The sequence below is a fragment of the Lutra lutra genome, chromosome 7, assembly GCF_902655055.1.
Source record: "Lutra lutra chromosome 7, mLutLut1.2, whole genome shotgun sequence".
NCBI classification, from domain to species: Eukaryota; Metazoa; Chordata; class Mammalia; order Carnivora; family Mustelidae; genus Lutra; species Lutra lutra.
The window spans coordinates 34,641,584-34,653,628 of NC_062284.1; the positions used below are offsets into that span (position 1 = coordinate 34,641,584).

The 12,045-nt window shown below is 48.0% G+C and overlaps 1 protein-coding gene across 1 annotated transcript in view; it reads left to right on the plus strand.

Moving 5' to 3' along the window:
* Positions 1-12,045, plus strand: part of THSD4 (thrombospondin type 1 domain containing 4) — a 582,110-nt gene that overhangs the window by 110,625 nt on the left and 459,440 nt on the right. Inside the window, exon 5 of the mRNA XM_047736180.1 lies at positions 426-861. Within this exon, the coding sequence (XP_047592136.1) occupies positions 426-861 (436 nt within the window). The remainder of the gene's footprint in view (positions 1-425; positions 862-12,045) is intronic.

Here is a 12,045-nt window from a genome sequence, read left to right on the forward strand (position 1 = left end):
AGTGAGAAAAAAACCCCACAGATTATTTTCAGAGAAAACAAATGAACAGGAAGTTACCGTGGCCGAAATTACAATTACATCCTTATACTTCTCAAAAAACCTCAGTGGCTCCCAACAGCTTGCCAGCAGGCCCGAGGGCCCGCCGTCAGTCACATGCTGACCACAGCGTACAGTTCCAACCTTGTTTTCCACCACTCACATCGCCCACCTTCATTCGACTTTCCAGCCTCCGTGGAGCCTCTCTGCGCCGGCTTCCATGATGTCCCCTTCTCCTGGGAGGCCCGCCCTCCACCTCCCTGGTCTGCCACAGGCTCTGTCCCAGAGTTTCCATCCCTACCCAGTCCCCTCCATTGTGACCACAGCGTCGGGGTTAACGGGGAACACCCTGTGACTCCTTTCATCTCTGTTTGTGTGTCTTTCTTCAGGAGCAGGACCCGCGGCCCCATTGGCCCTGGCAAGTATGGCTACGGTAAGGCCCCGTACATCCTGCCACTGCAGACGGACTCGGCACACTCGCCGCAGAGGCTTCGGAGGCAGAGGCCTTCCAGGTCGCAGGGGGCATCGGGTCCCAGCCACGGCTACAGCCCGCCGGCCCACCGGGCTCCCCAGCACGGGTCTCTGTACCAGAGTGACGGGGGCCCCCGTTCTGGACTGCAGACCTCCGAGGCCTCCGTCTACCAGCTGCCGTTGACCCATGACCCAGGCTTCCCCGCAGCTTCCAGTCTCTTCCACGGCCTGGAAAGCGGCAGCAGCCACGACCCGGGGGCCCCCAGGGCAGCGCAGAGCTCCTCACAGCCTGCCCGGTCTGCAGCCATCTCCTGCATCGGGGCCTACCGACAGTACAAGCTGTGTAACACCAACGTGAGTACACACCGCCGCTCTGGGCCAGGCCCGCTTCTGCCCCGCTTTCCGCTTTGCCGTCACGCGGAAGACAGTGAGGGCCCGGTCCTTGAGGCCCTGTTAATGCACCCCTGCATGTTCTCTCCCTCTCTCCTCTCTCCTCTCTCCATGAGTTCTCCACGGACACTTCCCCTTTTCATAAGGTTGTGACTTCAGACTTCTTGACAGTCGCTTTTGCTGCGTATCACACAACTCCCCATCCTCAGGGACTTCCTGTCAACAATATTTATTTGTGCACAGGTCAATGGGGCAAGTGCAGTTTGGTTACTTTACGGCCGAAGGTGGTGGTGCCCAAGACGTGGGAGTTGGGGGAGGTTTGACCACCATCCATAGGTTCCAGTCAGTGTCCTGACGTTCCAGGCGTGAGGACTTTGCGTATTGTATGATGAAAAAGTCCGAGACTGAGTAACTTGCTGAAGATTCCATAGCTGATCAGTAGCAAAGCAAATTATAAATGGAAACTACATAAGATGACCAAAAGCGGTTTTTCAAAAAATGTGTCAGTTTAAAGAGTATATCTCAAGGAGAAAGGAATAAGAGAATGTTCAAAGGTTAAATTTCCAAGTTGCTACATTTTTCATTAATAATTTAATCTGCTTTAATATTCTGTTACTGGGCAACAGGACAGCTGTTACATATTAGCTTCAATTTCCTCATTAAAAATATATTTCCTGCTATAGAGCCCATAGAAATGACTTAATTTGTGATTTTAATAATTCCTCTGAATGCCTGGCTTTTTAGCGTGTTCTTCCACTGACAGACTTCAGGAATTATTAATTTTTGTAAAGCAGTAATTTTTCTAAAGCCATTACAAACCAGTCAACCATTAAGTCTTTTTTTTTTTAAAAGATTTTATTTATTTATTTGACAGACAGAGATCACAAGCAGGCAGAGAGGCAGGCAGAGAGAGAGGGGAAGCAGGCTCCCTGCTGAGCAGAGAGCCCAACTCAGGGCTCGATCCCAGGACCCTGGGATCATGACCCGAGCCGAAGGCAGAGGCTAAACCCACCGAGTCACCCAGGTGCCCCAACCATTAAGTCTTAATTAAGAACCACCGCTTGTCTTGCAATAGCCCAAGGTGCCTTGGAAGATGAAAGAGAAGTCGTACTATCTGTCTTGTAGAATCCTTAGGAAGCTCAAATGAGGTGATGTTAAGACAGGGCTTTGTAAATCAGAAAGAAATACTTGTGTCCGTGATCATACATGGACCCTGTTCTTGAAATCATTACTATCCTTTTAAGGATCCTTAAGATTCAGGGGCACTTGGGGGGCTCATTTGGCCAAGCATCTGACTCTTGATTTCGGCTCGGGTCGTGATCTTAGGGTCACGATCTTGGGGTCGAGGGCTCAAGCCTCGTGACTTCGAGATGGGCTCCGCACTGGACCTGGAGTCTGCTTAGGATTCTCTCTCTCTTTCTCTCTTAAAAATTTTTAAAATTAAAATCTTTCAAAAAGTAAATGAGATGAATTCATCTCAAATGTAGAAGGCCTCTTCCCATTGACTACTTAATTTTCTTAATTTTCAAAGCCACATAAATCATAAAGCGAAAGAAAGAGAGAGGGCACTTGGCACGCATGTGATGTCTACTTAGTATTTCTGTCACTTCACCTCCATTTTTCAAGGACGCACATTTTGCTAGGCCTGTGCTGCTGAGAACAGAGTCACCTCTCTCCATGTAGACATCGTGGTTTCTCTGGGTGCTGGGATGACTCCACTACTAAGGACATTGACTTGCAAATAATCTCAGAAAATTCTTGTGAATTTATGATATCTGGCAATAGTAACACCTTCAACCCAGGAAGAGGTGAATGTTGACAAAGGGTTCTGTAGCTTCAGTTCCCTTTTCTTGTGTGTAACATTTCACACGGTGTCCTCCCCAGTGCACCCCATCATCCCAAGTCCCATCCTACTGACCCTTATGGAGAGATGCCATTCCTTAGAGGTCCCGTGACTGCCTGTCTTTATAAGCCCAAGGCTTCTTGGCTCTTGAGTCTTCCCCTGTCCCCCATTGAAACTCCCTATGTTAAGGTCCTTAAGACCTCTCCTAGGTTTGATGATTTACTGGGAGGACTCATAGCTATGATTTATTACAATGGAAGGGCACAGAGCAAGATCAGCAAAGAGAAAGGAGCATGGGGCAAAATCTAGAGGAAACCAGGCACACGGTTCCTATCTTCTCCTAGTGGAGTCGCACAGGATGTGCTTGTTCCCCCAGCCAGGAGTTGTGACAATGGGCATGAAGTATCATCTATGAGGGAAGCTCGTTTGAGACTCGGTGCCCAAGGTTTTTATTGGGGGCTGACCACATAGGCGCCCTCTGCCTGCCATGTACCAAAATTCCAGACTCCTAGGAGGAAAGCAGGTATTGAGCATAAACTATATTGCTAAAGCAAATAGTTTGGGCGTAGTGAGTCACTCTTATTCCCTCAGGGAATGATGGAAACCCTTCTGAAATCCAAGTTCCCAGATGCCAGCCAAGGACCAATCTTGCAAGCAGGCCTTTCTGAAGAGAGCTGTTTCGTCCTGCCATGTAGGGTCTTCCTTGCACACCTCCTGTGTGGACCCATGTGTTCTGGCACCTTAGCATAGGTGACCTTATGTGGACATGCATGTACACCCCCACCCTGCACCAGTGGGCAACAGGAAGAGGGAGCATGAATCTCCAAATTGTGTTAGTCTTCCTACTCCAGGATGAAAGAGGTGAAGGGAATATAGGTTATCACTTATGTCCCCTCCAAAGATTAAAAAGGAATATGTGTCTTTAGAGATCTCTCCAGTTCCTATCTGAGAGAAGAGGAAGAAAGGAAGGTGGGTCAGGATGGTTTGGAAACATCCCTTGATCTCAGAATTTCACCCCTTAAACTAAATGCCCAGGAGATTCCCCCCAAATTCTTGACTGCCCCCACAGTAGAGGTCTCAGTTGTGTTATATACTGTAATGCATAGAAGGGGTGGCATGAATTAGGGGAATAGTTTGGCAGGCTTCCAGATCTGGGAACAGTATCTCGTCACTGCTCACAGTCCTTCCCTCAAGATTCTTGTGGTCCTGGAGCAGAGAGGTGCCCAGGGCAAGCAGTCTGGACATCCCTGCCCTTGGCGCTGGAGCACTTGGGGAGCGGGAGGAACTCTGGGAGCAGAGCAGGAGGCCACGCTGGGTTGGGGAAGACTGCGCTGAAGAGGGAACAGTTGAGCTGGGCTCCTAAGGATGGTGGGAAGGGACAAAAGGGCATTTGGGGGCAAAAGAAACAGCTTAGTCAAGGACAGGGAGGGAGGATTGTGCCAGAGCCTTAAGATGCCGTGACGCCTGCCAGGTCGCAGGGTCCCTCCTTTCTTCCCCTCCGGCCTCCTCCCATCCACTTTAAATAACCACAGTTTTAGTGGGCATCTTGTTCTGTAACGTCTCAAAACCTGGAGATTTCACATGGGCCTTGCTTGACTCCCATACATGAGATGGATGTGTGAGAAACTTTTAGAAACACAGTGCAGAGTCAGAAGCGAGCTCATTAACTGATGTAATTGGAGGTTAGGCCGCAAGGTGTCTGAAATAGTGGGCTTGGGAGCAGACTGTGCTAGCCGGGAGCCCCAGCTTCCTTGGGCAAGGCGCTTCCCACCTGGGATGCGGGGGAATACCACCTGTTCCGCAGTGTTGACTGTGCACACGGGAAGCTGACACGCAGGAAAATAATGGCGTTTGGGCCTGGAGAAGTCAGCAAGGCTTGCCTGCCTCTCCGGGAGCCTGGACCGGAGCAGAGTCTCGCCATGGCATTTTCCAGAGTGCTCAGTCACAAAACTGTGGTGGAGGTGGTCAGACTTGCTCAGAGCCCCCTTTGGTCCCGTGAATTAGTTAGGGTTCAGAACTCTTTCCCTTCACCGGGCAATAAAACACGACTGCTGGGGCACCTGGGGGGCTCAGTCGGTTAAGGGTCTGTCTTCAGCTCGGGTCTCAATCCAGGGTCCTGGGATGGAGTCCCAGCTTTGCACTTACTGCTCCTTGGGGAGCCTGCTTCTCCCTCTCCCTCTGCCGCTCCCCCTGCCTGTGCATGCTCTCTCTCTCTCTCTCTGTCAAATATATAAAGAAAATCTAAATAAATAAATAAATAAATAAAACATGATTGCTGAGAGCCCCAACATGTCAAGTGTAATGTAGCTTCTGCACAGTCACTGTTGGGTCAGGTGTAAAGTGATGGAAAGTGAAACTACAGATAAGTTCCTGCCAGTAAATGCTTAATGCCCTCAAATGTACATGTTTCATGTGAAGCCCTACCTTGTGATGTCATCTGGGAATTTTAAGCATCTGGTGTGTTTTCAGGATTGCTTGACTCCTAAGATATCCTCTATGAAATGCTAGAAAATAAATAATAAATGCAGTCCCAATGATCTCTGCCTGTAGACTTTAAAGATAAAGTTTTTTTTTTTTTTTGCTTGCTTACTTTGTATGTGCGGAAGTTAAGGTGACAAGCCCCAGTATAACTAGAGACTCTTAGGGTCTTTTGGAGCAGACCCCAATCTTTGACACCTACTGGTACAACACGCCAGGTCACTAGTATGGGTTCTTGGAGTCCATAAACACAGCACTGACATCAGTGGTGGGGTCAAGTGTTAGGCTGTAGGTCAGGGACACTGAGATGAGAACACACTCTGGCCCTCAGTGGCTCCCAGTCCAGCAGGAGAGGCTCAAAAAAGGTCATGACAAGTAAGCCTAGGACACAGGCACCACCGGACGGGCTGGGAGGCACTTTGCAGTCCCCCGGCCGTGGAAATGAGCCTGGCTGGGCCTCCTGGAGAAGTGCAGGGGGGTTTCCCAGGGAGGGGGAGTGACAGGGGCTCCCAGAGGGGCTGAGGAACAAGAAGGGGGCTCTCAGGAGACCTCTCGGTGGATCCAGATGTTTTTCCTGTGAGCGGAGACTTCCCTGGCAAGTACGCGGGGAGGTCTCTGTGGTTTGTCCCCAGCCCTGCACTTTCTCAGCTGTGGCTAAAGAGAATGAGTGCTCGAGGAACCAAGTAAATAGTTTTCTTCTTCGTGAAAGTTCGTGGAAGTTCGTGGAAGGCCCAGAGTTGGAAGCAACAGAACTGGAGTCTTGATGAGGGTGCCATGGGGAAGGAGAAAAGCAAACCGCTGTCCCTCCGGTGCTGGAGGGATGGAGTTAAAATCGTTCTCCTCGCTGTTTCTGGGGTTTTGTGTTATTATTTGCTAAATACAAGACTCGTGGAGGCCGAGGTGTTTCTCTCCCCACTTTGTTCTCTTAAGCACTCGGAATTCAGGCTTTCTCCCTCGGGGACACTGACACTCTGGCTCCTTCTGGTGAAAGGGGGCTGGAGTGAGTCAGCGGGTGCAGGGTGGGGACGGGGTTACGGCTGTAATGGGCTTCACTGCCAAAGGAGACGTGATCCCGAGTTTAGACAGAGTGCACTTAACGTGACAGGGAAGAACCCCTGGGGCTAAAAGCAGCTTTTAGCAAACACTGACGTGATGAGTTCTGGTATCAGTGACTCTCCAGTAAATTTCCCTGGAGTGGGACCGGCTTCAGAGAACGGGTTTGTCCCTGTGGAGTTGTTTCTGTCTCCACGTAAGTGAAAATGAAGGGAAGATGTTGGACAAATCTCAAATACAGCTTAGCTCTCTTAAGGCAGGTTCTACTTCAACCCCATTTCTAGTCTCCTGTTGAACAAAAGATGAGTTGACAACCTCCTGACTGTTATTTAACAGTCAGAGGAACTTTGCAAATAGGCCAGGTCAAGAATCCAGAACAAGGCGGGAAGGTGTGAAACTTACCAGGGAACTGTGGGGCAGTCACGGGGTGGACAGTCCATCTAACTGGGGGTTCGATGTAAGTTTCTCTGATCGTCAGTTTATCACTAGCCTCCTTATCTGGGAAATATGTGCAGGTGTCAGCACTTTTTTGCATCCATTTCTGCTTTCCATCTTCTCGGACCACTTGGAATTTCCCATAGAAAGTTCTCTTACGGGGCGCCTGGGTGGCTCAGTGGGTTAAAGCCTCTGCCTTCGGCTCAGGTCATGATCCCAGGGTCCTGGGATGGAGCCCCGCATCGGGCTCTCTGCTCAGCAGGGAGCCTGCTTCCCTTCCTCTCTTTCTCTGCCTGCCTCTCTGCCTACTTGTGATCTCTGTCAAATAAGTAAATAAAATCTTAAAAAAAAAAAAAAGAAAGAAAGTTCTCTTACTTTTTCTTATTCTGTCAGTGACCTTTTATAAATATGGCATGTGAATATATGTGAACGTGTAAATGGTAAAGATGTTTCTTTGTGTGTACAATATTTACGGGTTTCATATAAACGTAGTTCATATATTCGAAAGATACACATAGGAGTCACACACACACATACATACATGAGTTGTTCCCAATCGTCACTTCTGATCATTATAAAAAGTAGTGCAAATGGTAAGAAGTACCAGCGTGGCAGAGAGAGAGCTATATCCCAGCCCCTCGCCCTAGATGTAATCGCAATCACTCACTTTTTAATTTTTAGTTCCTAGGGTCATTCTCTCCATAACTCTAATAACAAACTAATATCTTTGCTTCTTGATACAGCAACTTCAAATTTTCTCCGTTAGCTTCTTACTCCAAAATACGAAGAAAGGACCCCATTTCTTTCCACTGCGGATCCCTACTGGCTATGTTTTTATTTTCTACTTTACTTTAAATTACATATAGTGTGTTAACAATTTTTATTTTCTGGATTCATCCACGTTTGGGAGGACTCCTTGTTTTGCAAGATTGGAAATGTCGTGCCCAGTTTGCCAAATTCTTCTCATTGCATTACATGTTTTGGCTGATGTATTTTCCTCCACATGGCCTCTGAAATCCCTGCCAGAAACTATAATGAGGGGTTCTCCGTATCCTCCATAGTCAGTCCCAGTACCTGACGCATAGTCATAGGGGCACAGTGACTATTTGCCTTTGAGGGAATTTCTCCTCCTGTCCCAGCAGATGGCAAAGGGGCAGGAGGCCACTCTGACTAATGCGATCCCTGAAATAGCAAGTAGGGGGAAGGAGAAGTCTTAAATGTTTTAAAAAGTTTACATTTGGCCATATGCTTTCTGATTAGTTAGAAGACAGAGGTTCTTATTTAGGTCCTCTTAGAGGCATAGAGATAGAAAAATCTAAGGAGGGAGAAATAAGCACTCCTGGGATAGGCCTAGATTTGTATGAACGTTTTTCCAGAGTACCTAAAAATACGTGGTTTTCCTGGGTGAACAGTTGGGGTTAGTCATTTTAATATCCACTGGGTCTTTGATGGGGATATTGAATGAGAGAAACACCTTTTTCTAGGAGAACATTATGAACTTAGATGAAGAAAAAAAGGTGTTTGAGAATGAAGAAAACCTCAGGATTTTGGAGGGATTTTTGCCTTGTTTTTTGTTTAAAACCTTGACCTGACTCTTACTAACTGTCCAGAGAACGCTAGAAGTGGTAGCAGGTGGCAATTTTTTGCGAGGTTGAATTTGTTCCAAGTGACTTGAGAAAGCAGATATGAAACGTATTTGAAAAATGTGCTGGATAATTTCTAAGCAATGTTGATCCATGGTTGTATTATTCTGCAGCTGGAAACCCAAACCCTATTTTCCAGCTGGGGAAGGGAAAGGGGAATGTTTACTCAGAACACCTATCTGTCAGGCACTTGAAGCTTCTTGAACTGCCGGAATCATCTTTGATGTCCACTTAGATTCCAGCTCAGCTGACATATCCTGAGCATTATTATGAGCTAGAAATTTTTTTTTTTAAAGATTTTTGTTTATTTATTTGACAGACAGAGATCACAAGTAGGCAGAGAGGCAGGCAGAGAAAGAGAGGAGGAAGCAGGCCCCCTGCTTGAGCAGAGAGCCCGATGCGGGGCTGGATCCCAGGACTCTGAGATCACAACCTGAGCTGAAGGCAGAGGCTTTAACCCACTGAGCCACCCAGGTGCCCCGAGCTAGAAATTTTAATGTATTACTAAGTCAAACTTCACAAAATATCCCTTGGGGCTTGCTACTGACATGCAGGAATTTGGGTTTAGAGAAGTGAAGTGCTTTGCCCAAGGCCACCTACACACCTTCCCCTGGCCGTGCAGGGTTGTTAACTACATCACATGTTGTAGGCGGGTCACTGATCTTCTGATTGAATACAGAACAATGCAAAGGATAAAAACAATTCCTGTCTAACTCAGGCAGACTTCAAGGTCATGTTCCTTGGTGCCACCTTCACTGGGGATGACACCCTTGGTCCACTGAGGAAGTGAAAGTAATTAATTATCACGAGGTAGGTATGCGATCACCAAGAGTGGTCTCTTGAGCCGTGTCATCTCAGATCAACCTGTGTCTCTAGGAACATAGCCCGAGTTGCCATAACACTCTTTGTAACTTGTAGCAATCCGAGACAATTGTCGAGATGGAACTTTGGATAGGGTCTCGAGTGCTTTATGAGGATTTTCAGCTCATATATTAAAGTCCGTCTTCATTCCTTTCCCCATAAGAGACCAGTGGAAACATTGCTGCCTCTTTTGGGTGAAAGGAAGTCATTTGAAGGGAGGTTATCTCCCAGACACATTACAAGGCAATGAAGCTCCGGTCTTTGCTAGCCCCATTCTGCGTGGACTTGATCTCTATCTGCCCGGCTTTTTCCCTGTCCCACTTTTCTGGCCTGAAGGTCACAGGAATCTATGTCCATGGAAAGGATTAGTGTCTGCAGGAAATCTGCCCAAAGCCAACTCACAGTGTAAACTAGACATAGTCACCGATAAGATGTGGGTGACTCAGACCATGGCATCAGGAAACAGCCCATTTAAAATGTAACAAATGTAAAATGATCTGTAACCTGGAAGTTTGAACTTCAGAGAGTCTGTTAAAATGAGAGGAGATCGTATACAGATAATAGTATGACAAGTACAAACAGATGTAACCCACAGAAGATGTGAAGCCAAATTTCCCTGGCCCTGCTTGGTCCTCTGTCCACAACTGCATGATCTTTACAGCCGAGGCCCCTCCACCAGGCCTCAGAGGCTGAAACCGACCGTGGCCGCTAGGACCTCTCGGGCAAGGAGTTAAGGTCCCCTTGTCTGAGGACCCATGCCAGATTCACTTTGCTGTCCTCCATTCTCGAGGGGCACCATGGTATGGTGGTTACTGGCATGGGTTCAGGGTCCAAAGTGTGTGGGTTCTGATCCTAACTTCATCATTTATCAGCCCATGACTTTGCGCAGCTCCTTCAGCTTTCTGCTGCCTTGGCTTCCTCATCTGTAAAATGGGTATAATAGTTGTGGTGAGGCTGACATGAGCTAAGATACACAGGCTTGTGGGGTAGAGTGCCCGGCATTTAGTAACTGCTCAGTACAAGTGAGCTGTTCTTAACATCCTCACTGGCCCAGGCTTCTGCCTGCATCACCCTTACTATAAATTTATCTTAGGAACCCACGTCCACATTTGAGCCCTGTGAGTCTCGCATTTCTCCGGCCCGGGGCTCTCTCCTACCTGCTGAGTGGCCCCTCATGTGGCATCCCGTGAGTCCTTGCAGGGGGAATACACAGGGCGAGGCCAGGGCTCCCGGTCATCTCCAGCGGCATCTGCCCACGCTGAGCACGTGCTGGGTACCACAGGCAACCTGCTGGGCCCACCTGCCTTTTGGTGACTGGAGGTGGATTTGCTGCCTAAGTGCCTGACGCCCCACTGTGGGTCTGATGCCACATGAAGACCCCTAACCCCCGCCTCAGGAGGTAACTGGGCCAGGCTCACATAAAAAGAACTTGTTGGTGACCTGGGGCAGGGTGCCCTGTATGATCCCTCACAGGTGACTGGTTGGCGGGGCAGATGTGTGTGGTCAGAGTGAGAGCCTTAGTGGGGCATTAAGATATACCCCAAGATTATAAACTACGAGCGCATGTAAAGCTGGCAGAGGGCTGGAGTGTTTGGAAGGGCTCAGTAATGATCCACTTTTGTTACATAAATATTACATATTTATTGCAGAAAAATGAGACAGTGCAATACACCAAAAGCTTTCTTTTCTTTGTGGAAAGAGAAAAAATATGTAACCCACCTTCCAGAGATAATGCTTTTAACCTTTCTTTCTCTATGGGCGTGCATGTGCACACTCACACACAATCATTTAGCACTTTTTTTTTTCACTTAATGGGTTGTAGACTACTTTCCATGTCATGAAATATACATTTCTATCATCAAGTACTGAACATTTCAAAATGATTCTACAGATGCGTTGGTTTGTGGTCCACCCTCTTGGCATATTTTGCAGGTGCAAGAGAAAGGGGTTAAGCAGACTGGCTGAGTTTTTGTGGTCTGTGGCTTCCAATTCTGATAACTGTCCCCAGACAAATTAAGGGTGGCTTCTGGCTGGAGCCTCATGGCAGAGCAACTTGGCTTTCCAGAGGTGTGGTTATCTGAGGAATAGGACATGTGCCCGCTTGTTCTGGTCTGTTTCCATTATGAAAAAAAAAAAAATGCAACTGAGTAGCTAATCTCTAGTTTCTGATTAGGGCCAGAGTGGGTGGTCAGCGCTCTGGGCTCAGTCCCTCTGTCACTGTGACCTCTGGCGAACTGTGCCACTTCTCCAGGCCTCTGTGTCTTCATCTGTAGAGTAAAGGGTTGGATTTGATGGTCACTCTTCTAACACTGTGATTGCATGTTAACTAATTCCGAGTAAGAATGAGGCTGAGGTGTGGCCTTTGGTTGCTGCTGTGGTCCAGTGCCAGCCGGCTCGGCCATAATCAGTGAGGGAGTTCTTCAAGCATATTCCTGGGCCCTTTCCCTCCCCTAACACTGGGGTAAGGCCTGGGAATGTGCATTTTAGAAGATTTGATTGATTGATTGATTGATTGATTTTATTTATGAGAAAGAGAGAGTTGGGAGAGGAGCAGAGGGAGGAGGAGAGAATCTCAAGCAGATGCACTCTCAGTGCAGAGCCCGACATGGGGCTCGATCTCACGACCCCGAGATGATGACGTGAGCTGAAATGAAGAGTCAGATGCTTAACCGACTGAGCCACGCAGGCGCCCAAGAGAATCTGTATTTTCAGCAAACCACTTGGCAATTCTTTGTCTTTGCCGGGACAGTGACTTCTCCCGAGCCACCAGCTGATCACATCCTCGTTGAGCTCTGGTTCTGACCTAAGGGTTGTCAAAAACATCTCGATGCCAAA